Raw genomic sequence first — 26,482 nt, forward strand, 5'->3', positions numbered from 1 at the left:
TCACTGCAGGGGTGAGGTCTTCAGCGGGATCATGATTCTGGATTCCATTTCCTGAATGAGTGGGACTGAAAGCAATGCTGGGGTCACCGTGCTTGTTCTTTTTAAAACTCACTGTAGTAAATATATATTAACAATGGGTAGCTAAGAATGTTCAGAATAGAGACATGCTGCTCGAGCCGAGTGTGGGGGTATACACGCCATCCCAGGACTTGGGAGGCTGAGACAGGAGGACTGCAGGTTTGAGGACAGCCTCAGCAACTTAAGCTTTCAGCGACTTAGCAAAAAAAAAAAAAAAAAAAAAAATCCCTCTTTTTCCAAACAAAAAATAAAATAGGGCTGGGAGTGTAGCTCAGACATAGAATGCCCTGAGCTCAATCCCCAGTTCTGAAACAATAAAAAAAGGTCAAGTTGCAGGGCACAGTAGTACATGCTGGTAAGTCTAGGACTTGGGAGGCTGAGACAAGGGGATCACAGGTTTGAGGACACCCTCGGCAACTTAGCAAGGCCCTGTTCCCAGAAAAAAATCGGTCTGGGAGCGTAACTCAGAGGTAGAATGCCTTTGGGTTTAATCCCTAGCAGCAAACACACACACACACACACACCCCACATACACACAAATCAAGTAACTATTTGAGAAAAATTTGTTCATCTTCCCTCTTCCTAGTAACATCATTATTATTATTATTATTATTATTATTATTATTATTATTATATGTTATATTTATTTTTTTGCAGTACTGGGAATGGAACCCAGGGGCATTCTACCTCTGAGCTACACCATCAGCCCTATTTTTTATTCTTTATTTGGAACCAGCGTCTCACTGAGTTGCAAAGGGCCTCACTAAGTAGCTGAGGCTGTCCTTGAATCATGGTCCTCCTGTCTCAGCCTCCCGAATGCTGGGATTACAAGTGTGCGCCACCACGCCCTGCTTAGTCTTTTCATTTTTTAAAACAGGGACTCACTGAGTTGCCAAATATAATAGGGCCGGGCATGGTGGCGCACGCTTGTAATCCCTGCGCTTGGGAGGCGGAGACAGGAGGACCGCGCAGGTTCAAAGCCAGCCTCAGATACTTAATGAGGCTCTCAGCAACTTCATAAGACCCTTTTTCCAAATAAAATATAAAATAGGTATGGGAGTATAGCCTGGAAGTAGAAAGCCACTGGGTTCCACCCCCGGTACCACAAACAAACAAACAAACAAACAAACAAACAAACATACATACATACTGGCTTCAGGGTGAAAACACAACTAAAATAGATGAAAACAATCAACTAGCTTAGGTCTGTTAAAATGTTACGTGTATAAGAAGGGAGGTACAGCTCAGTGGTAAAGAGCTTGTCTAGCACGCGCGATCCCCAGCAATGCAAAACGTCCAACAACAATAGCTATAAATAGACATTACCCGTGTAATACACCAGCTCCTCCCAGCCGTGTTTGTGCCACGCGGCATTCCGTATATCTTCCCTGGTCTGAAGATCCTTGTAAGCTTGAAAACCAGCACAGAGAAGGAAGCGAGATGTAAGCACAATGCCTTACGTTCCGCTGCGCCTCTACTTAGCCGGTCAGCGAGCGTTCCCAAATACTCCTTAGTTCTGAGCTACAGAAGTGTGAGCACGTGTCTCTGAGCAAAATTATGTCGGGCCTTGTGGGAAAAGAAAACAATCTGCTCGTGAAGCTTTAGTCTCGTGACTCCAAGACATCTTCACAAGCCACTGTACTTCTTCAGCAACATGCTAAACTCGACGCACAGAGACATCAATTTGCTGAGCGGGGCCGGGCTGCAGCTCAGAGACAGAGTGGCTGCCTAGCATACAAGAGGCCCTGGGACTGGGCGTGGTGGCCCACGCTCTACACGCTTGTAATGTCACTATTTGGGAGGCGGAGACCCGAGGATTGCCGTTCGCGGAGGACCTCAGCTACTTAGGGAGGCCCCTTGTAACTCAGTGAGACGCTGTTTCAAAAATAAAGAATAAAAACATTATGGCTGGGGGTGTCTCTCAGAGGTAGAATGCCATCCCTAGTACTGAAAAAGAGGCCCTGGGTTTGATTCCCAGCACCTTAAAAATAAAATTTTGCTTGCCAGGCACGGTAGTGCACGCCGATAGTTCTAGTACTTGGAAGGCTGAGGCAGGAGGGTCGCAGGCTGGAGGACGGCCCCAGCAACTTAGGGAGACTCTGTCTGAAAACAACGACGACGAGCCGGGCGTGGTGGCGCACGATTGTAACCCCAGCATTTGAGAGGCAGAGACAGGAGGATCGCGGTTCATGGCCAGCCTCAGCTACTTAGTGAGGCCCTCTGCAACTCAGTGAGACCCTGTTTCAAAATAAAGAATAAAAAATAGGGCAGGGGTGTAGCTTGGTAGAATACTCCTGGGTTCCATCCCAGTACTGAAAAAAAAAAAAAAAGGGGTGGAGCTCAGAGGCAGAATGCCCCTAGGCTCAACCCCTAGTACCATGTACATGTTTTATCAGACCAACTGATATGGTCTGAAATTGAGTTACACTTTTTCTTTAACTTCAGAAACCTTTTAGATGTGTCTAGAAGGCACTGGCAGGATTACACCAAACTGAGACCCAGTTCCCGCTCTAGCAGGGAGAAAGGCACAAACAGCCACAGATGTGATGACAACATCACACAGGGCCCGGGGATCAGGAGAGGGACTTTCACTCTTTGAGAGGGGGCAACATCGGAATCAGGCTTTGGGAAATACCAAAGAAGGAAGCCAGGCATGGTGTCACATGCCTGTAATCCCAGTACTTGGGAGGCTGAGACAGGAGGGTCACAGGTTCAAGGACAGCCACAGCAAGTAGTGAGACTCATCAACCTAGTGAGACTGTTTCACAATAAAAGTAAAACAGGGCAGGAGGTGTAACTCAGAGGTGCGATGCCCCTAGGTTTATTACCCAATATCACAGAAAACAGAAAAAAAATATACACTTGAAATTCTAGTCCTTGGGCTGGGGGTGTAGCTCAGAGGTAGAATGTCCCTGGGTTCAGTGCCCAGTACCAGGAACAACCACCACCACCCCCCACAAAAACAAAATTAAGGAAAAGCATACATACCCCAAAGATGATGTACCATATACAGCTGCCCAATCTGAGAGAAGAATCCTCCAACTGCCTCATTATTGTCCTGTCTAAAGCGAATTGCACGAGCCCTGGAGAGAAAAACAACATCCAGACACAGACACGGGTGTGTTAGAAAGCCAGCCGGCTGCATCTCCACGCCCAGGGCAAGTCGTTCAAAATGAAGACTGTTTTCCAATAATTACCGATGACGGTTAAAGCAAAAGCAGCAACATAAAAATACGCGCTAATTTTTGACGTAAGGTCAAGAAAAGAGGCAGAGGTGATTCACACTTAAAGTAACTGCTTGTCCAGGAACACTGTTTAGAAGAAAAAGAGGGAAACCCGGGCGCTAGAGCAATCAAGATGCCCGAGGACACCGTGCTCCAGGGAGACGAGGCCGCCCCTGGAAATCAGGGCTAAACATGGAGGGACGCGCAGCTTTCAACCAGCCAGGGGCCGCGAGCTCGAGAACCCGCGCCGACCGCGGGGAGACGGCGCCGGGCAGGCCGCCACCGCCACCGCCACTACCACCAAGCTCCCTCGCCCGTCCTTTCCCTCCTTGCTTTTTTTTCTTATACTGGAGGTTGAACCCAGGGGTGTTCTCCCTCTGAGCTACACCCTCAGCCTTATCTATTTATTTATTTTGCAGGTCTGGGGATGGAACCCAGAGACATTTACCTCCAAGCTACACCCCCAGCCCTATTTTGTATTCTTTATTTTGAAACACGGTCTGAGTTGCAGAGGGCCTCACTAAGTAGCTGAGGCTGTCCGTGAACCGCGATCCTCCTGTCTCAGCCTCCCGAATGCTGGGAATGCTGGGATTACAAGCGTGCGCCACCACGCCCGGCTTATTTATTTAGAAACAGGATCTCACTAAGTTGCTCAAACCTGCAACCCTCCTGGCTCAGCCTCCAGAGTACTGGTAATATAGGCTTAGGCCACCATGCCAGGCTTCTTTCTTTCTCTCTCTCTCTCTCTCTTTTCTTAACAGAGCAAACCACTTGAGAATGAGTATTAAAAGGCACTCATTATATGCTGTGTAAGGAAGGTGCTATATACGCACTATCTGTGTATACAACAAAATTATGATTGGTTAAAAATGGGCACTTGTCTTAAACATATATATATATATATATATATATATATATATATATATATATATATATTTGCGGTACTGGGGATGGAACCCTAGGACACTGTAACTCTCAGCCCCAGCCCTATTTTTTAGTCTATTTATTTATTTACAGGTGTGGGGATGGAAACCAGGGGCATTCAACCTCCGAGCTACACCCCCTGCCCTACCTTATTTTTTATTTTTTATTCTGAAACAGGGCCTCACTAAGTAGCTGAGGCTGTCTGCGAACTGTGATCTCCAGATCCTCCGGTCTCAGCCTCCTGAATGCTAGGATTACAAGCGTGCCCCACCGCGCCCTGCTTAAACTTTCTTTTTTAAGATTTCTTATTGCCAAAAGATAGCAACTCTTTTTTAGTGTGGTGTGTAGGACTGAACCCAGGGGCAGTCTACCTCTGAGATACACCCCAACCCTACTATATTTTTTATTCTGAAACAAAGCCTAGCTAAGTTGCTAAGGCTGACCTTGAAACTGCAACCCTCCTGTCTCAGCCTCCCAAGTGCCAGGATTAGACATTCTACCACCAGGTCCAGCTTCAACTCTTAAACACCTTTCATATTTGTAATCAGGTACTTTAGCTTTACCTTTAGCGGTATAATCTGAATTTCTAAAAAATGTCTTAAAATGTATTTACTGTATTTTTCCAAATGCAGCTATGTGGACGCAAAGGTGAACGTGAAGGGCGTGAAGCAAATGGTGTAGGAGGCCGCCAGAAGCAGCAGAGCTGGAGTCTAACCAGGGACTCTGCACACAGGCGGTGCGTTCTTATCGACACTGCCCAGGCTCTGGCCCCAAGTCTTAGTCACATTGGGGGCCCAGACTTGTCAGGACTTGGGAAGGTGGATGCACTGTCATCCATTTTCAACGAGTTGGAGGCATAGGAGGAACAAGGATAGTAATCTACTGATCCACAGGGAGAGACTTAACCTGCAAAAAGACAAGATTCTTAGGCCGGCTTGGCCTGCACACCCTCCTTGGAGGCAAGCTGCGGGGCGGCGGTGGGGGCTGAAGGGTAACACCTCAGGGGCTGTAGGATCCACCAGGAGCGATCCGCCGTGTCCTCCAGGTCCTGCTGGGCACCTCTGACCTGCTCCGCCATGAGCTCAGCACCACCAGTGACCCGAACCAAGCTTTCAGGCTCCTCTGCGTGGAGGAGGGACTCGCGGCGCTGCCCCAGGGGCTAGCAATAAATGACGGTCAAGTCTTTAACACTCACACTGGGAATTAAGTAACATCTTCAAAAAAATTACAAATCTGATTTGATAAATTATTAAAATTAAGCAAATCAACATAATGTACATTTTAACTATGCTCGGGAGGGGAAAAAAAACCTTATTTTTCATTGTGTGATATATGTTCCTGATTATTCGTTTCATTCTGAATTTTTCTAATTCATTCATGGAAGGCAAAGAGAAATATACTTGCCTCGGGCTGGCAATAATCAGAAGCATGTACCGAAGAGGAGACCCCCATCTTAAATAAGTTACCTATGTGCCAAAATATAAATTGAACGCTCAGCTGGTTCTATAAAAAATTTTAAAAATACATCCTGTGGATTCCCAGGTGAGCAAATTTTAACCAGTAACACGCAAGAATTGAAGTAGTGGACAATGCTATTCCGTGAGTATGTAAATTATTACAGTTACAGGCCAAAACCAAAAACACAAAAGTCCCAGGGCAAAATGGTGGCTATAGTAGTAATAAATAATCAAGTATGTGTTTCTTGATTTTCAAATTAAAGGATGTTGTAACTTGAGTTATTTAGTCTTTGATGGTCTAAAAAGAGTCATTAGAAAGAAAGAACTATTTGTTAGAGCTAAAAGAGATCTTAGAAATTATTTAATGCAAAGCAAGAAGTTTCATAATTAAAAAGAGAGAACATATATAAGCTGAAAGCAAGCGGAAGTCCCAGGTTGAGAGGCAGGGGCAGAGCCGCCGGGGAACTCACACCAGGGGCTTCCTCAGCAGCGCAGCGCCGCCCCGTCTGTGGAAAACAACGGCATGAAAAGCCAGCTCAGAAAAGAGCAGTGACAAGTCCCCAAAGGAAATTACGTCAATGTAACCACCTCAAAGACACACAGGGACCCCTTCCAAAGAAAGGAAAGCAGAAAAATGAATTGGGGCAGAAATATATTTAAAAGTTCAAAAAATAAATGCTCAAAATATTTTGTTATTACACTTTTGTGCATTTTCCCCCCAATACTGGGGATTGAACCCAGAGGCATTCTACCTCCAAGCTACACCCTCAGCTCTATTTTTTATTCTATTTTTTTTTTTTTTTTTTTTTGGTGGTACTGGGGTTCCTGGAAGTCCTTCTACCTCCGGGCTACACTCCCAGATCTTACGTTTTTATTTGGAAACAGTCTCCTAAGCCAGCGCGCGCGGCTGGCTTCGAACCTGTGCGATCCTCCTGTCTCTGCCTCTCAAGCGCGGGGATTACAAGCGTGCGCCACCATGCCCGGCTTTATTCTTTATTTTGAAACAGGGTCTCACTCAGTGTGGAGGACTTTACTAAGTAGCTGAGGCTGGCCACAAATCTGTGATCTTTCTGTCTCAGCCTCCCAAGTACTAAGATTATAAGCCTGTGCCACCACGCCCAGCTGATTTTATTTATTTGCAAACAGGATCTCATGAAGCTGTAGAAGGCCTCACTAAGTTGCTGAGGCTGGCTTCGAACCTGTGATCCTCCTATTTCAGCATCCCAAGTCCTAGGATTACAAGCATGTGCCACCATGCATGGCTCCTATTTTTCCTTCTTTGTAAATGCCCGGCAATCTTCCCAAGGCATTCTACCTCTGAGCTACACTCCGAGCCCTATTTTATTTATTTGGAAATGGGGTCTCACTAAGTTGCTGAGGCTGATCTTGAACCTGAAATTCTCCTGTCACAGCCTCCCAAGTACCAGGATTACAAGCATAAGCCACCATATCTCGCTTTTTAAATTTTGAAACAGGGTCTCACTAAGTTGTTGAAGGCCTTGCTAAGTTGCTACGGCTGGACATGAACCTACAGTCCTCAGCATCAGCCTCCTAAGTACCAGGCTTATGGGCATGTACCACCATGCTCAGCTTCTTAGGTGAAATCTTATTAAATACTTTCTCAACATATAAGATTTTTTTTTTTGGTGTGGAACCCAGAGACTTTCTACCTCCGGGCTATACTTCCAGACCTTTTTTTTTTTTTTTTTTAATATATTTTATTTGGAAATAGGGTCTCACTGAGTTGCTGAGAGCCTCACTCAGTAGCTGAGGCTGGCTTCGAACCCGTGCGATCCTCCTGTCTCAGCCTCCCAAGTGCGGGGATTACAAGCGTGCGCCACCACGCCCGGCTTGTATTAAGATTTTTTTAAGTTATAAAATACTTGCCTGGCGTGGTGGCACATGCTTATAATAGCAGCATTTGGGAGATGAGACAGAAGGATTGTGGCTCGCGGCCAGCCTCATCTGCTTACGGAGGCCCTTTGCAACTCAGTGAGACCCTGTTTCAAAAAAAAGAATAAAAAATAGGGCTGAGGGTGTAGCTTGGGGGTAGAATGCTCCTAGGTTCCATCCCCAGTACCACACACAAAAAAACAAAACAAAACTGCAAACATTCTAATTGCTTAGGTTTTTATTTTATTCTCGGTGGTACTGGGGATTGAACTCAGGAGTGCTCTATCTCTGAACTAAACCCTCAGACCATTTCTCGTTTTTTAAATTAAAAAACAATTTTTTGAGGTACTGGGGATTGAACCAGGGCATCCTACCTCCATGCTATATCCCTAAATCTATTTTATTATTTTATTTTGAACAGGGTCTCACTAAGGTGCTAAGGCTGACCTTGAACCTGTGATCCTCCTGTCCCAGTCTCTCAAGTGCAGGGATTACAGATGTGTGCCACTGTGCCTGACTCACATACTTTTTTTTTTTTTTTTCCCGGTACTGGGGATGGAACCCAGTGGGCATTTTACCTGAGCTTTTTTTTTTTTTTTTTTTTTTTTTTTACCTCCAAGCTACATCCCCTGCCCTACCCTATTTTTTTATTCTTTATTTTTTTGTTTGTGGGTTTTTTTTTTTTTTTTTGGTGGTACTGGGGTTCCTGGAAGCCCTTGTACCTCCAGGCTACACTCCCAGACCTATTTTATACTTTTTTATTTTTGGAAACAGGGTCTCTTAAGTCAGTGAGGCTGGCTTCGAACCAGCGTGATCCTCCTGTCTCCGCCTCCCAAGCGCAGGGATTACAAGCGTGTGCCATAACGCCCAGCCTTATTCTTTATTTTGAAACAGGGTCTCACTAAGTTGCAGAGGGCCTCACTAAGTAGCTGAGGCTGTCTGCAAACCGAGATCTTCCTGTCTCAGCCTCCCAAATGTTGGGATTACAAGTGTGCACCACCACGCCGGCTTCTACCCTTGTTTTTTATTCTTATTTTAAAACAGGGTCTCACTGAGTTGCAGAGGGCCTCACCAAGTAGCTGAGGCTGTCCGTGAACCTGGATCCTCCTGTCTCAGCCTCCCAAATGCTGGGATTACAAGCGTGCACCACCACGCCCGGCTCTCACGCGCTCTTTTTTAATGAGTTCTTTTAGACGTGTCCGTGCTGTCATCTGCAGGTCTGGTTTATTGAAACAACTTGATAAAATTTTACTTCATGAGGACACTAAAATCTACTTCTCTAAGGCATTTAGGTTGTTTACAATTTGGGGAATCACAATTGATCTATTTCTCACATAACCACAAGTTTCTGCCACCATCTTATCCCTTCAACATTTACTGACCGCTGAGGCTGTGCCGGGTCTTGAACACAGTGGCAGAATAGCACGGCCTCTGCTGGGACGTGAGAGGTGCTGTAACAGAGACACGGAAGCCATGGATGGGGTGCAGAGACCAGGAACTCTCAGAGGGTGTGTGCCCTGAACATATAGTCCAGCCGTGATTACAGGTGAATCAATTTCTTAATTTAGAATTATCCTTGGAATTGTGGTGTAAGTTCTATTAGGTGAGGCATGTCATTAGCAATTCTACTGAGTTACATTTTATATACCATAAAAATCACTTAAGTGTACAATTCTCTGATTTTCAATAAATTGGCAAATTTGTATAATGATCATAATACAGCCGTGCTAAATGATGCCTGGGGCCCATCTGCGGTCATTACCTATTCCCAGTGCCAGGCCCTGGGATCTGCTTTGTGTCTCTACAGAGTTGCCCTTTCTGGGTATTTTCATACAAGTGAAACCATATAGCAGGGCCTGGCGGCCGGCGCGTGCTGGTAACCCATCTGCTTGGGAGGCTGAGGCAGGAGAATGGCTTGAGCCCAGGAGTTTGAGACCAGCTTGAAAACACAGCAAGATCACCTATCCAAACAAACAAACACCGTCAAGTCATGTACTCTCCGAGTATTTTCTTAAAATTAACATTACAGTTTAAAATACTCTTATTAAGAAGACTTACAAACTAAATAGCAATAATATACTCACCAGTAATTGCCCCATTCAATCATGGTTCCTGGCTGAAAAGAGATTTAGATTTTGGTTTGTTAGTTCTGTGAAAAAATATAGAAACAGGAGTAAAAATATAATTATTGACTATGTTTCTACCCTATACCAGGAGTAATATGTTATGGCTTAATATAAAAAAACATATACCTAATACAGGAGTTACTCATCAATTTATGGTTATCAAAACCATACTTAGGTCTATCCTTGTTTGTGTGTGGCACTAGAGATTGAACTTAGAGGCAATGCCTCTGAACTAAATCCCCAGCCCTATCTTACTATTTATTTACTTTTTTATTTATTGAAGTTCTAGAGATTGAACTCAGGGCATTTTATCTCTGAGCTATACCCCCGGCTCTATTTTTTTATTCTTTATTTTGAAACAGGGTTTCACTAAGTTGCAGAGGGCCTCACTAAGTAGCTGAGGTTGGCCTTGAACCTGCGATCCTCCTGCCTCAGCCTTGGAAATACTGGGACTGCAGGTGTGTGCCACCACACCCAGCTTTACTTTTCATTTTGAAATAGTCTCACTAAGTTGCTGAAGACCTTGATAAATTGTCTCAAAATTAAAAAATTGTTTAAAAAGTGCTGGGGTGGTATTGCACACCTGTAATCCTGGTATTTGGGAGGCTAAGACGAGAGGTAAAATAATCCTGGGTTCAATTCCTGGCACTGAAAAACAAAACAAAACAAAACAGGGCTGACAGGGCTGAGGGCTTAGCTTGAAGGTAGAAGGCCACCGGGTTCAATCCCCAGTACCACATTAAAAAAAAAAAAAAAAGCCAAGCATAGTGGCACATGCTTGTAAACCTAGTACTTGTACTTGGGAGGCTGAGAAGGGAGGATCACAGGTTGGAGGACAGCCTCAGCAAGTAGTGAGACTTCATCAATCTAGTGAGATCCTGTTTCAAAAAATAAAAAAATAAAAAGCCAGGCACTGTGGCGCACACTTGTAATCCCTGCATTTGGGAGGCTGAGACAGGAGGATCATGGTTCATGGACAGCCTCAGCTACTACTTAGTGAGGCCCTTTGCAACTCAATGAGATCCTGTTTCAAAATAAAGAATAAAAAATAGGGCTGGAGTGTAGTTCAGCGGTAGAATGTCCCTGGATTCCATCCCTGATACTGAAAAAAAAAAAAAAAAAAAAAAAAAAAAAAAAAATGAGGCCTTGGCATGTAGCTTGGAGGTAAAGTGCTCCTGGATTCAATCAATCACTAGTACCAAAATAAACTAAAATAAAATAAATGTTATTTGGAAAATAATCAAATATTAAACATTATATACGGGATCATAAAAACAAAAGAACTTAGCTCTCTAGAAGAAGTGAGAAAGAGAAAAAGGAAACGGGAAGGCCTGAACAGGGAAAACACAACTCCAACCTCATTACAGTGCTGAGCGTACGCAATCTACACAAACCCCAGCGCCCGCTGGCCCTCCAGAACGGGGCAGCACCATGCGTCCCGGTACTCACTCGGAGCTGGTAAGACCTGAGTTCATATATATTGGGTCCTGACCGTGGGACCGGCTCATTCCAGAAACTGAATTCCAGGAGCAGCTGATTCTTCCTAGAAAGGAGCATGTCGCTTCTTGCCTTACGGAAGTTCACAAACTCCTTTGGATGAAAGAAAGAAAGGCAGCCATGAATTCTCCCAAGACTTACGTGTAAGTATACTTTAGTAACAACTATGTTCCCATAGAGCACTATTATAACAGGGTAACCAGGGGGTTCTGGCTGGCCTGATGTCTCGGTGGCAGAGAGCATTCCCTTTCACTCTAGTGTCCAGGTGAACACGACAGACAACATGGTTACATAAATGACATACACAACAGACACAAATTTGATTTTCTATAGTTTTAGGTTTCTCTAACAGTGTTTGATAGTATGTAAATAGAGGTTAACAGCTGGGCATGGTAGTGCACACTTATAATCCTAGCACTTGGGAGGTTGAGACAGAAGGATCCAAGGTTCGCAGCCAGCCTCCTACTTAGTGAGGCCCTCAGCAACTTACTGAGATCCTATTTCAAAATAAAGAATGAAAATAAAGCCGGACATGGTGGGGCACGCTTGTAATCCCTGTGCTTGGGAGGCTGAGACAGGAGGATCGCACAGGTTCGAATCCAGCCTTAGCTACTTAGTGAGGCTCTGTTTCCAAATATATAGGTCTGGGAGTATAGCCTGGAGGTAGAAAGCCTCTGGGTTCTACCTCTAGTACCACCATCACCACTACCAAAAAAAAGAAAAAAAAAAAAAAGAATAAAAATAAGCGGGGCATGGTAGCGCACACTTGTAGTTCCAGCATTTGGGAGGCTGAGACGGGAGGGTCATGGTTTGCAGACAGCCTCAGGTACTTAGAGAGGCTTGCCGCAACGCAGTGAGATCCTATTTCAAAATAAAGAATAAAAAGCACAGTTGGGGGTGTAACTTAGAGGTAGAATGCCCTTGAGTTTCATCCTTAGTACTGCAAAAATAAATAAATAAATAAATAAAAATAAATAAATAAAAGTCAACAAGATGACTACAACTGGGCATGGTGGTGCATGCTTGTAATTTGGGAGTCTAAGACAGGAGGATCGTGGTTTGTGGACAGCCTCAGGTACTTAGTGAGGCCCTTTGCAACTCAGTGAGACCCTGTTTAAAAAAAAGACTAGCCGGGCGTGGTGGTGCACGCTTATAATCCCCGCGCTTGGGAGGCGGAGACAGGAGGATCACGCAGGTTCGAAGCCAGCCGCACTGCCTTAAGAGACCCTGTTTTCAAATAAAAAGTATAAAATAGGTCTGGGAGTGTAGCCTGTGGGAGTGTAGCCCAGAGGTAGAAGCGCTTCCAGGAACCCCAGTACTACCAAAAAAAAAAAAAAAAAAAAAAAAAACCGACTAAAAAATAGGGCTGGGGTGTCGCTGGGAGGTGCAATGCCTGGGTTCCATCCCCATTACCGGAAAAACAGTAACAACAACAAGATGACTACAGGTAAATTCAAAACAACAGGTAATTCAAATGTTTCAAAGTACAACTGACTTTTCCAACAAGAACTGTTAATTTATTAGTATTGCGACTGGTTACTTTATGTTTAAAGACAACTTCAGGAGTCCAAATGACAAAATTTCTACTACAAAAATTTAATAGGGGCCAGGCATGGTGATGCATGCCTGTAATCCTAATACTCGGGAGGCTGAGACAGGAAGTTTGCAGCCAGCCTCAGAAAGTTAGCAAGGCTCATCAGCAACTCATCAAGACCTCGTTTTTTTAAATAAAAAATAAAATAGGGCTTGGGGTATAGTTTGGAAGTAAAACGCCCTGGGGTTCAATACCCAGCACCACAGAAAAACAAAAACAAAAGCAAAAACTAAATAGTGTGCCAACAAAAACTGACAACAGAAAAGAGTCATTGAAGCCGGCCGCCGTGGTCACGCTTGTAATCCCAGCATTTGGGAGGCTGAGACTGGAGCATTGCGGTTCGCGGAAGTCTCAGCTACTCAGTGAGACTCTGCAAGTCAGTGAGACCCTGTTTCAAAGTAAAGAATAAAAATAGGGCTGGGAGTGGAGCTCAGAGGTATGTCCCTGGGTTCCAACCCCAGCACTGCAAAAAAGAAAAAGAAAAAGAAAAAAAAAAAAAAAGAAAAAGAGTCATTTAATTCTACACAATCATCTACCGTATCATTAGACTGAATGAGTACACGTTTTCTCAAAATCATTACCTGGTTTTCTCTGAGTTTATTCATGACCTCCGTGAGAGCTGGATAGCCGCCTTCGTATCTCCAGAGGTGGACTGAAAAGCATTTTAAAAGCCAGCACACTTTAGCGTGTTCATAGGATAGTCTCACCTCTTATTCCAGGTATGAGCAATGTTAACATAGTGCAGAACTGTAACACACCATGTACTGGTGCATCATGAACTTTTAATAATAGGTTCAAACATCAAAATTAAAATTAGTTTTTTTCAGTGAATTACTGAAATACTTTTTTTTTTTTTTTTTAACATACTGGGGATGGAACCCAGGGGCATTCTACCTCCGAGCTATACTCCCAGCCCTATTTTTTCTTTCTTTTTCTTATCTCTCTCTCCCTCCCTCCCTCCTTCTTTCTTTTTTTCGCAGGTCTGAGGATGGAACCCAGGGGCATTCGACCTCTAAGCTATACCCCCTGCTCTTTTTTTATTCTTTTTTTTTTTTTGGTGGTACTGGGGGTGGAACCCAGAGCCTTTCTACCTCCGGGCTATACTCCCAGACCTTTTTTATGTTTTATTTGGAAACAGGGTCTCACTAAGTTGCTGAGAGCCTCACTATGTAGCTGAGGCTGGCTTTGAACCCATGCGATCCTCCTGTCTCAGCCTCCCCAGCGCGGGGATGACAAGCGTGTGCCACCACGCCCGGCTTCTTTTTTTATTCTTTATTTTGAAACAGGGTCTCACTAAATTGCAGGGCCTCACTAAGTAGCTGAGGCTGGCCATGAACTGTGATTCTCGTCTCAGCCTCCCAAGTGCTGGGATTACAAGTGTGTGCCACCACGCCCGGTTCTGAAAGTACTTTAATTATAAAACTAGGCTAAGATTTGGAAAGTCTTGATTACAAATACAAACATTAAACTAGAAAAACTTTAGTGTTTACAAAAAGGCTTGAGGGAAAAGTATTCATCCCAAAGACTTCTGCTTCCTACCAGCTTGGTCCTGCTCGCCATACCACGTGTTCCAAGTCCCCACCAGAGTACAAGGGTAATGTGTATCTTCATGGATCTTTGGTAACACCTCTTGACTTAAAGAGAAGAAACAGCAACACGAATTAAACAACCAGTAACATTTACCAGTGGATCAGACATAAGCGTGTACAGGAGCGAGACCCCCTGCTCTGTGTTCTGGCGACTGACCTCAGCGCGCGTTCATGACATGAGGTACAGAACTAACCTTTCAGTGAAATCTGTTGTACTCTAACACCCCACTTCTCATAAGCTTAGGGGTCAACCCCAACGATCCGGAAGAGCTACCAGCCACTCAGGTGCTGTGGTAAAATGATAGAGTCCAGGAGCCGGTGGTCTACTACCTGCCATTCCAGTGAGGGTAGGGGAAGGAGAATGAGAAGGAACTGCTTAGGAATGTGAAGTTGACAAAAGCCAAGTTCTGCTGGCTCCAAAGATAAGAAGAATGAGAGACAGGATAGTGGAAAAGAACATGGAAGAAAGCGCAGGTTGAGGTGGGGGCGGCAGTGGGCAGAGGAGGCAGGAGCGGAGGACCGGCAGGCCTGGGGTCGGGGACTCAGTGCAGCCTGGAAGCGGCCCAGCCCTTGTCCCGGCGGAGGGGGAGGAGTCACAATTAAAGGTACACAGGGCACGGGTGCTGGGCTCTGCTCAATTCAACCAGTCGAGGGGAGCCCAGAGGTATCGCAGCAGGCGCGCACTGCACACACCAAGGCCCTACGGGAGGGGGCAGGGGACCAGCCTGCGTTCATTTAGTAGGGGTGGAGCGGAGCTGAGTTTCTCAGGAGCTTTCCTGTGGTATACATTCTAAGTCGAGGGAAAGGAAGAGGAAGGATGCAAAACTGCATAACTTTTATTTTTTTTGGTGGTACTGGGGTGGAATCGAGGGGCTTTCTACCTCCGGGCTACACTCTCAGACCTATTTGATACTGTGTTTGGAAACAGGGTCTCACTAAGTTGCTGAAAGCTCACTAAGTAGCTGAGGCTGGCTTCGAACCTGTGCGATCCTCCTGTCTCAGCCTCCGAAGTGCGGGGATTACAAGTGTGCGCCACCATGCCCGGCTAACTTTTTTTTAAATTGTAGTACTGGGGATTGAACCCAGGGGCATCCTACCTCTGAGCTACACCCCCAGTTCCCCTTTTTGTTTGTCTTGAAACAGGATCTCATTAGGTTGCTGAGAGTATCACTGTGTTGCTAAGGCTGGCCTCAAACCTGCAATCCTCCTACATCATCCTCCGTGGTACTAAAATTACAGATATGCATCGCTGTATCCAGCTTCTAGTGTCACTGCATCCAGCTCTCAGCTCTGTTTTATTTTGAGCCAGGGTCTCACTTGGCCCAGGTTGGCCTCAGACTTGCAACCCTCTTGCCACAGCCTCCCAGCAGCTGTGATTACAGGTGGCAATTGCACCTGGCACCATTACTATATTTATTTATTTATTTATTTATTTGTTTGTTTGTTTGCTTGTTTGTTTAGGTACTGGGGATTGAATCCAGGGCATTCTACCTCTGAGCTACTCCCCCAGCCCTATTTTATTTTTTATTTTGAAACAGGGTCTCACCAAGTTGTGGAGGGCCTCATCAAGTTGCTGAGGCTGTACACTAACCTATGATCCTCCTGTCACAGCCTCCCAAGTACTGGGATTACAGATGTACACTACCACGCCTGGCACCATTACTATATTTTAAAGGATACTTACTTCTTTTGTGTGTGTGATACTGGGGATAAAACCCAGGGGTATTCTACCTCCAAGCTACACCCTCAGCCCTATTTTACTCTTTATATTTTGAAACAGGGTCTCACTAAATTGTGGAGGGCCTCACTAAGTTGCTGAGGCTGGCCTTGAACCCGTGATCCTCCTGTTTCAGCCTCCCAAGTACTCGGATTACAAGTGTGTGCCACCACACTTGGCTTGATATTTACTTTTAAAACTAAGATCTGACATTAACTATGTCTGATGCACAACTCATGAATGTTCAGAAATAATGAGGACGCTGGCATGGTGGCACATGCCTATAATCTTAATACTTGAGAGGCTGAGGCAGGAGTATCACAAGTTCAGGGACAGTGATAGCCTCAGCCACTTAGCAAGCCCCTGTTTCAAAGTGAAAAATAAAAAGGGCTAGGGTGTAGCTCATTGGCAGAATACCCCTGGGTTCAATCCCAGCACCAAAAAAATGAGGAATGGAAGAAGAGATGATTCTGTTAGGAAAGTGGAAATGGTTTCTTCTTGTCACACAGCGTGAGCAGGATGTACACGGCTCTGAATGAGGGCCAGTGTGGCAGAAGGGGTCAGTGCACACGTCCCGGGGGGTCCAGAAAGGACCGGCCCGACAGTGGGCGGGCTTTCCCAACACAAGGCCGCTGAGGGATCGTAGCCCTACCTACTCTTTGCTGGGGCCCTCACCTGCTCTTGCAAGGGGCGGCCTGACCTGAGGGAAGGTTGAAAGGCAAACAGTACTTGTACAGAGCTGGATGGGTGGGGCAGAATCTCATTATAGGGGCCCCTAAAAACCAGCCACGAATTAAGTCTTTATGTTCTGGAAACTGGGAGCTGCTGAAAGTTTCAGAGAAAACAAAAACAAAAACCAAAAACCATGATGAATTAGACAGAACTTAGGCAGACCAATCCTATAAACTTCGGGGTAATGGATGGGGCGTGGGGTAAAGGTAGAACCTCAAGCCCAGAAAGGCAGCCAGAAAGGAGGTTACTGGGCAATGGGGCTTGGTCGGCTGGACAGGGTGATGGAGAGAAAACAAACAGAGAGAAGTCAAATACAAGTCAGATGAAGAATGCACAGCCCCAACAACCAACTAACCACAAAGAGCTAAGAAGGCTAAGGAGAACCGCGGGGACGGGGCGGAAGAGCACGGCCAGAGCAAGGCATCCACGCGCAAATAGGAACGGACAGTCAGAACCAGAGACGGGATGATGGACGGAAAACAGGACAAGACAATAATCCAAGGAGACACAAGCAGAGAGGAAACTTGATCTGATGAGAAAAGACTAGGAACCAACATCTACTTTACTCTAGGTCTTTATGAAATAAAGATAAAGGTGTTGAGCAACAAATTCTATGCTCAAGTCATGCATGGTGAAGACACCCCCAAAATAAAAGAACAAAAGGATTTTGCTTCTAAAATTTTTGTTGATCCTGAAGTCAAAATCATTTGCTTTCTCTTGAGAGCAGCAGACATCAAAGTCAAAAATTACTTTTTCCTTATATTTGCTCCCAAATGATCATTAAAACACAGTGTTTGTTAACTTAGTTAAGAACTGATGCGCTAACTTCTCCCGTCTTAAAATTCACAAGTGTGATCAGAGGGTGTGGCTCTCCTATCCTATGGCAACCAGCTCGAGGGGCTGGAGTCTGAGAAGGGAAGGCGGGGAGACACGTCCACCAAGCTCAGATTCCTACAGGACTTGCAGGTGACAGCTTTACTTAGAAGGAAACCAGAAACAATGTAAGTCACAGGGACATGCTGTCCAGAGATGGGATTAAATGATCTAAACCAGGCAGTCAGGAAGGTATTTGGAAGGGACTCAAGCGCTGAACCAGCAGATGGACTGGACTGCCTTACAAGGCTTCCTCCCAGCTTTCCAGTCTATGATTTAGCTGTGTGTGTTCAAAATCAAAACGCTACTGGCAATCCCACACAGAACTCAGTTTAAGAACCTCTGAACATTCAGCTTTTTTTTTCTTTTCTGATGGTATTGGGGATTGAACCCGGGGCATGCTACCTCTGAACTACACCCCTTCCCCTATTTTTAAATTTTGAAACAGGGTCTCGCCAAGTTGCTGAAGCTGGCCTCAAACCTGTGATCCTCCTGTCTCAGCCTCCCAGTACTGGGACCACACACGTGCACCACCACGCCTAGCTAGACATTCAGAGGAGACCGAAGATACCCCTGCTACCAAGAATTAGCTGATCCCATAAATATTAAAATCATTATTTTTCCCCAAGGGAAAGGCAGTCTGGTATACACACCAAATTTTGTTGTACGCTTCTAGGCATTCAGGCTTCACGTTGTGAACTGAAACAAAAGAGAAGCAGACGATAAACTTAGGAAGGAGCAAAGCGAGTCAAAGGCGAAGGCGCGGGCGCGCTACTCACACTGCAGCTTGTACAGGCTGCTCGTTTCCTTTTTAGCGAGGAGATTAGAATGGGCGTCTTTTCTTGGATCGACTTTCCGGACAAATAAGGATTTTAACCAGCTGTCTTCTCGAGGCCTGTGATTAGAGGATGTCAATTTCCTATGGAAAAACAAACGGAGCATTTGAGTTTGATCAGAAGGGCCAAGACCGCGGTGCCTTGAGCGTAGAGCCTTCAGGAGCTCGGCGCTCTACTCAGCAGACAAGTACGGGGCACCTTTTCTAGGCAGTGAACTGGGATACCCAAAAAAGTCAGCTGTCCGAGACGACAGCACTCACTTTAAACAAGGGGGAGAAAAGAAAAACGCAACAATACTGTGGCCCTCCTAAGAGTTCCCTGTCTATCTTAGCAATTTGTGCTCTCCCCCTCTTCCAAAGCATTTTTTTGGGGGAGGGAATGGTAGTTCTAGGAGCATTCTGTTTACAGGCTGCAGCCCCAGCCGCCCCCCTTTTTTTTTTGCAGTACTAGGGATGGAACCCAGGGCCACCCCCAACCCAGGGGCACCCCCAGCCCTATTTTTTATTCTTTATTTGGAAACAGGGTCTCACTGAGTTGCAAAGGGCCTCACTAAGTTGCTGAGGCTGGCTGTGAACATGCGAGCCTCCTGTCTCAGCCTCCCAAATGCTGGGATTATAAGCGTGCGCCACCACGCCCAGCTCCGCCCCAGCCCTTTTGAAAAACATTTTTAAATTTTTATGTTAGGTGTGGTGGTGTACATTTGTAATCCTAGTACTTGGAAGCCTGAGACAAGCAGGTTCTTGGCCAGCCTCAGCAACTTGTGAGGCTCTCAAATTTAGCCAGACCCTGTTTCAAAACAAAGAAATAAAATAGGGCTGGGAGTGTAGCTTGGAGGTAGAATGCCCCTGGAGTCAACCCCCAGTACCACATGCTGGCTTTGAACCTGTAACCCTCCTGCCTTAGCCTCCCAAGTATGAGGTTTACAGGTGTGTACAACCACACCTAGCTACTTCTTTCTTTCTCCCTTCCTTTCTTTTTTTCTTTCTTTCTTTCATAGTACTAGGGATGAAACCCTGGGGCATTCTACTTCTGAGCTACACCTCCAGCCCTATTTTATTTTATTTCTTAAAACAGGGCCTAAATTGCTCAGGCTGGTCATGAACTTGTGATTCTCCTCTCTCAGCCTCCCAAGTACTGAGATTTTAAGCATATACCACCACACCCAGCTATTTAATACTCCAGAAGTGAACATAATAAAGAATTACTGGAGGCCAGGTGTGGTGGCGCACGCTTATAATCCTAGCATTCGGGGGTGCAGCTCGGAGGCAGAACGCTCTGAGTGAGACACAGGCAACACAGGAGCATCCCGGTGCAAGTGCCATCCGGGTAGCAGCTGCTTCTGGAAATGCCAGGCTGCCCGGCCCAGCGTTACCCCTCTGACTGTCACGATGGGAAATCTTTTGTGACAGGTGAGCAGAGCTTCCTCATCTGCCCAGTGTGTCCAGTGGTCTAAGCTGAATCACGGAAGGATCTATTCCATGAACTGTCAGTGACAAGACTCAGGAAAGGGTTGGGCTATTTTATTATGGTGCTGGGGATCAAACCCAGGGCATTCTACCTCTGAGCTACACCCCCAGCTCTATTTTATATTTATTTTGAAACAGGGTCTCTCTAAGTTGCTGAGGGCCTTCCTAAGTTGCTGAGGTTGTCTTTGAACCTGTAATCCTCTTGTCTCAGCCTCCCAAGCACTAGGATTACAGGCGTGTGCCACCACGCCCGCCAGGCAGGCCTGGAATCAACAGTGACAATCACCAGGGTCAGGAGTCATGTATATGTTAGGTGGCGCTTTACAAGAGGGGTAGGGAGCAGAAGGTTCTATAAATTGCTAGACTTTAAATAGAATATGCATTACATACCAGGCTCTGGGGCTATCAAGCTGACCAGATGCTGAACCTGTCCACCCTAATGGGAAAAACCTATCAGTCAACAGCCAGAGTGGTCATGGATACTGTAGGAACAGACAGGCTGGCTGCAGGCGTGCGGGCATGGGTCAGGGCGGGGACTCCACTAGAGCATTCTGGCTCTGTCTTGGAGGACAAACAAGATAGGTGGAGAGTGCAGATGGCAATTTCAGCCAAAGGGAACAACATATCCAAGGGCACGGAGCCATGAAACGAAGTGGCGGATTTCTGCAGCAGCAGAGTTCAGTGAGGGCCGGAGAGAGAAGGGGAAGGCTCGGGCAGAGTGTGTGAACAGGTGAGATGCAAGCAAGTTTTCAACAAAGCATAAAAAGCAGCCGGGCAGGCGCGTGGCAGACGGCAGCCACAATAAAGGCAGGGCGCACGGTTCCTGGGCACCCCACCCCAGGGGCTGCCACGATCAGCAGCACTGGAATAAAGCAGGTACTGAATAACCGTCCACTGGATGGGCTGAAGGACGGTCCAGGCTAAGAGGATGGCAGCAGGGATGAAGGGAAAAGATGCTCCTAAAGCCAGGCGCGGTGGCACACACCTGTAACCCCAGTGCTTGGGAGGCCGAGACAGGAGGAATACAGGTTCGAGGCTAGCCTCAGCAACTTAGTGAGACCTTGCTTCAAAATAAAAATAAAATGGGGCTGAGTGTGCAGGTCAGAGGTAGAATGCCCCTGGGTTCAATTTCTAGTGTCAAAACAAACTAACAAACAAAAGAGGTGAAAAGGATTAGCCACAGGTCCTGATTAGGTGTGGAAGATGGTGGGTGAGCTTTAGTCAGAAAAAATAAAAGGGAAACGCATTCAGCATCAGAGCACAGGAGGCGGCGGCAGTAGCACAGTGGGCTTCATCGTTTGACCTTCAGATGTTTACTAATGGTGCTGGACCGCTGCCAAAGACACCTGCCTCCCCAGTTGTTGTTCCTTTTTCTCCTTCTCCTTCCTCTTCCCCTCCCCCTCCCCCTCCTCCTCCTCCTCTTCTTTTGGTACTGGGGATGGAACCCAGGTGCATTCTACCTCCGAGCTACATCCCCAGCCAGCCCTATTTTTTATTCTTTATTTTGAAATAGGGTCTCACTGAGTTACAAAGGGCCTCCCTAAGTAGCTGAGGCTGTCTGCAAACCGCAATCCTCCTGTCTCAGCCTCCCAATTGCTGGGGTTACAAGTGTGTGCCACCACGCCCAGCCTCTACTCCCTATTAAAATGTCCTTAAATAGCTGAGTGTGATGGTTCATGCTTATAATCCCAGTACTACTGTGGATTCAGATCCAGTTAAGGATAGCAGAACCGAGACCTGTTCTAACAAAAGTAATAGGAAAATGTCCTTGTACCCCCCTGACCCCATGACTAGGAATTGAACCCAGGGCCTTGTGCATGGTAGGTAAGCGCTGAACTATTGTCTCACATCCTAGTCTTTTTTATTTTTTGCTTTTTTATTTTTATTTATTTTTTTAATTTTTGGTGGTACTGGGGATGGAACCCAGGGGCCCTCTACCTCTGGGCTATACTCCCAGACCTATTTTATATTTTATTTGGAGACAGGGTCTCTTAAGCCAGCTGAGGCTGACTTTGAACCTGCGCGATCCTCCTTTCTCAGCCTCCCAAGCGCAGAGATTACAAGCGTGCGCCACCACGCCCGGCGTTATTTTTTACTTTTTTAAAGACAGAGTTAGCTGGGCGTGGTGGCGCACGCTTGTAATCCCAGCTTTTGGGAGGCTGAGACCAGAGGATCGCAGTTCGAGGACAGCCTCAGCTACTTAGTGAGGCCCTCTGCAACTCAGTGAGACCCGGTTTCAAATTAAAGAATAAAAGATAGAGCAGGGGCTGTAGCTCAGAGGTCAAATGCCCCTGGGTTCCATCCCCAGACCCGCAAAAAAGAAAAAAAGAAAAAAAAAAAAAAAGACAGGGTCTTATTAAGCTGCCTCGGCAGCCGGGCGTGGTGGCGCACGCTTGTAATCCCAGCATTTGGGAGGCTGAGACCTGGAGGATCACGGTTCGCGGACAGCCTCAGCTACTCAGTGAGGCCCTCTGCAACTCAGTGAGACCCGGTTTCAAAATAAAGAATAAAAAGTAGGGCAGGGGGTGTAGCTCGGAGGCCAAATGCCCCTGGGTTCCATCCCCAAACCCGCAAAAAAAAAAAAAAAAAAAAAAAGAAGTTGCCTCGGCTGGCTTCCTGACTAGCTGGGATTACCAGTGTGCACCACCATGCCAGCTCTTAGGATTCTTTAGTTGTCCCTTTCACCAGCAGGCTCCGGGCCACGTTCTTCTGTGGGAATACACACACACACACACGCACGCACGCACGCACGCACGCACACACGCTGCTGTGGGTGAGCTGAGGGCACTGGGGATGGAGATGCAGGAGACGCAGAACTGACTGATGTGGAAGCAACTAGGCGGGAAGGCGGAGAGGGGGCTTGGGAAGACCTTCTGGATTCTGGCCCGAGCCACTAAGCGGAAGATGCTCCTTTACTGGGGAGAGAAGCCCGGAGGAGCAAGAGCTACACCCTGGGTACACGTCCTTTCCAGCACCCGTGGGACACTGCTGCAAGTGTCCAGTGCGCAGTGAGGAGCTCAGCCCGGCCCTGTGCAGAGCGAGCAGGAGCTGCCAGCCCACGCACACCCAGGGCCGAGTCCCCTGCTCCTTCCTTCCTGAAACTGGTCTTGCAAGGTCACCCACAGCGCCCTGTTGGCAAATCCAGTTTTCTTCTATCATCTTACTTAACCTTTCAGCAGTATCTGGTGCAGCTGACGTTCCCTCCTTGAAATAACTCCCCTGCCAGCTGTCTCATCGCGACGACCTTGTTCACTGCTCTCTCCCCAGCCCTCGCTGGCTCCCTCCCTGGCCAGCCTGTAAATGCTGGCACAGACCGGGGCTTGTTTCTCCGCCTCTTCACTATCCACACTCTTTCCCCAAGCACTTTCCTCCGCTCCTATGATTTTAAAAACATTTTATATGAATATTTTCAATCAAGCACAACACTGTATAATGAAACCCCTGTGGGGCTGAGAGTGTAGCTCAGAGATGGAGGTTTGCCTAGCGTGCTTGAGGTCCTGGGTATGATCTATAACACAGAAAAACAAACCATTTGTCTACCAACATTTAGCATGTACATGCTGACAACTCCCACACGTTGCCTGCAGCCCAGGCATCTCTTTTGAGAAGCCAACAGCCCATTTGTTATTTCCATCTGAATAGCATGCGGCCATCTCAGACTTTGCGAGGTTCTCAACTTCTCTGTGCCCCTCCCCCTTCCTCCCCTCTGAACTACCGGCCAGTTCCAGAAAGCCTTGCACCCTCTATTTGCCGGCACGTGGTGTGCACTTACATGTTTGTGGTACAAATGACTCTTCGTCAATGGCACCAGCATCCACTAACCTGGCCGTTACCTAGATCTGCTCGCCCTCTAAAGGAAGACTTTGAGTGCTACAAAATACAGATCAGATCGTGTCACACTGGAGTCTATAAGTGTAAGTATCTTCCATCTTCCGTAGCCCTCAGAATAAAACCCAAGCTCCCTCTGAGAGCCTGCAAGGCCTGGGAGGATCGCGCTCCCGCCCCCTCTGCCCAGGCCGGTCTGCCTCCTGCACTCCGGCCTTCTAGACTGTTCTTGGCTTTCTCTGTGTCTTACCCACTCAAAGCTTTCTCATACACTTGCCCTTCAGGTCTCAGCTCAAGGTCACCTTCTTGGAGCGATACTACGCACACTCGCCTCTGTGGCATCCTGCTGGGGACAGTGATAATGGCTATTATGCCCAGTTCCATCGGGCTTCAGGGACATCATGCCCATTCAGCATCTGACAGAATTAGTGAACTGATTAGGTCTACGTTGTGTCCTACAGTTAAGAGTAAATGGAGGCCAGAAAGTAATCAAAAAGTTCAGGGGAAGCCGGGCGTGGTGGCACACGCTTGTAATCCCTGCGCTTGGGAGGCTGAGACAGGAGGATCGCACAGGTTCAAAGCCAGCCTCAACTACTTAGTGAGGCTCTCAGCAACTTAGTGAGACCCTGTTTCCAAATAAAGTATAAAATAGGTCTGAGAGTATAGTCTGGAGGTAGAAAGCCTCTGGGTCCACCCCCAGTACCACCAAAAAAAAAAAAAAAAAAAGTATAGGGGACCTGGGAGAGTCAGGAAAGAACCAACAGGTCAGACAGGGGTGAGAACTCAAGTGTCAACAGCATTCGGCTCCAGCAGGCAGCAGGGGAACTAAGCAGACCAGGTCCAAACTAGTTTACAAGCTTTGTGACCTTGAGCACTCAACAAACATGTTGGGTGGGCACCTTCAGGTTCAGCTGCTGCTTTTACTTTTCTCTTTTTTTTTTCTTTTTGTCCTGGAGATTGAATCCAGAAGCATTCTACCTTCAAGCTACACTCCTTGCCTGATTTTATTTCTTACCTGGAAACTGAGTCTCACTAGGTTGCTGAGAGCCTCTCTAAGGCTGGCTTTGAACTTGTGATCCTCCTGTCCCAGCTTCCCAAAGCCTGTGCCACCACGCCCAGACCAGCTGCCTCTTTTTTCAAAGAACGAAATATAAACATCAGGAGCAGTGTGAAAAAAAGAAAACGCCGCACCGTAGAGACTCCGTAACGATAAAAATCAAATTAAATAACTTGGAGTTACAAGTTGCACATCAGTCTTAGGACCGGCACAGGGCCTGAAGCTGGCAAAAAAAAAAAAAAAAAAAAGGGGTTCAGATACCTTTCCTGGTTGTGCCTTTGCCCTCTCTGAGGTTCCATCTCCTCATCATTTTTTTTATATTGGGGATTGAACCCAAGGGGCATTCTACCTTCAAGCTACACTAACAGCCCTGTTTGTGTGTGTGTGTGTGTGTGTGGGGGGGTACGGGGTGGGGATTGAACCCAGGGGCATTCTACCTCTGAGCTAGGCCCCTAGCCCTATTTTATTTTTATTCAGAAACAGCATCTTGCTATGTTGCTGAGAGCCTCACTGAGCTGCTGTGGCTGGCTGTTAACCTGTGATCCTCCTGTCTCGGCCTCCCAAGTACTGGAAAGCACATGCTACCACACCTGGCTCTCTCAGACTTTTTTATTTTGGGGTACTGGGGATGGAACCCAGGGGCATTCTACCTCTGAGAGACACCCCCAGCCCTAATTTTTTATTCTTTATTTTTGAAACAGGGTCCCACTGAATTGCAAAGGGCCTCACTAAGAAGCTGAGACTGTTGGCTGAGGCTGTCCGCCATCCTCCAGTCTCCGCCTCCCCAATGCTGGGACTACAAGTGTGCACCGCCATGCCCGGCTCTTCCAGCCTTTTTTATTATTTTGCTTTGAGACAAGGTCTTGCTAAGTTACTGAGGGTCTTGCTAAGTTGCTGAGGCTAGCCTCCAACCCGTGATCCTTCTGTGTCAGCCTCCCAAGTACTGGGATTACAGGGAGGCGTTACTGCACCCGACTTCACCTCGCCTCTACGATGCGCATCCCTACTACTCACCTCTTAGGACTGCTACGGGGTAAATTAAACAAGCCACATTACAGGGAGCTCCCTGGCCCGTAATAAGAATCGGACACTGAGTTTTACCTTCAACACTGCAAAGGGAGGACCGTTTAGGAGTTCCTTGGCTTTCTTTCTTAAGTGCCAATTACATTTCCTACAGGATCATAAATTAACAACCACTACCACACGCACGCACACGCACAAAGTTAAAAGAGAACATAAAAGCAGACAGGTCTCCGGGCGAGTCGGGGCGCGCGGGGGTCCCGGCGGCAGAACGCGGCACATGGACGGGCCGTCAGGGCGGGTTCGGACCTCCGAGCCTGTGGCCGGTGTCCGGGGCTCCGCCGGCCCCCGCGACCCCTCCCGCCGCCGCCCGCCGGCCCCGGCCTCCCCTGCACCGCGGCCGGCGACCTCGAGCGAGCCGCGGCCCCTGCCCGCCGCCGCCGCCGCCCTCGAGCCGCCCGCCCGCCCCGCGGCGCGCTCACCGGAGCCCGGGCTGCAGGCTGCCCGCGCAGGCCGGCCGCAGGAGGCCCGCGGCCCCCGCCGCCCCGCGGGCGCACAGCACTCGCGCCGCCAT

At 47.1% G+C, this 26,482-nt stretch overlaps 1 protein-coding gene across 2 annotated transcripts; it reads right to left on the reverse strand.

The window, feature by feature from the left end:
* On the reverse strand, positions 1 to 26,482 carry NIPSNAP2 (nipsnap homolog 2; the record flags this gene model as incomplete). 2 transcript variants are annotated; one of them, XM_080702798.1, is made up of 10 exons in its annotated part: positions 1 to 65; positions 1,405 to 1,488; positions 3,067 to 3,161; positions 9,661 to 9,692; positions 11,152 to 11,292; positions 13,375 to 13,445; positions 14,333 to 14,427; positions 18,358 to 18,403; positions 18,484 to 18,623; positions 26,391 to 26,482. In XM_080702798.1, the coding sequence occupies 10 exons, from the start codon at positions 26,480 to 26,482 to the stop codon at positions 1 to 3; spliced, it is 861 nt and encodes a 286-aa protein (XP_080558924.1). The 2 variants fall into 2 exon arrangements, with proteins under 2 accessions (XP_080558924.1, XP_080558925.1); XM_080702799.1 differs by lacking the exons at positions 13,375 to 13,445; positions 18,358 to 18,403.

Source organism: Muscardinus avellanarius (genome assembly GCF_963383645.1).
Source record: "Muscardinus avellanarius genome assembly, chromosome: 10".
In the NCBI taxonomy this organism is placed as follows: domain Eukaryota; kingdom Metazoa; phylum Chordata; class Mammalia; order Rodentia; family Gliridae; genus Muscardinus; species Muscardinus avellanarius.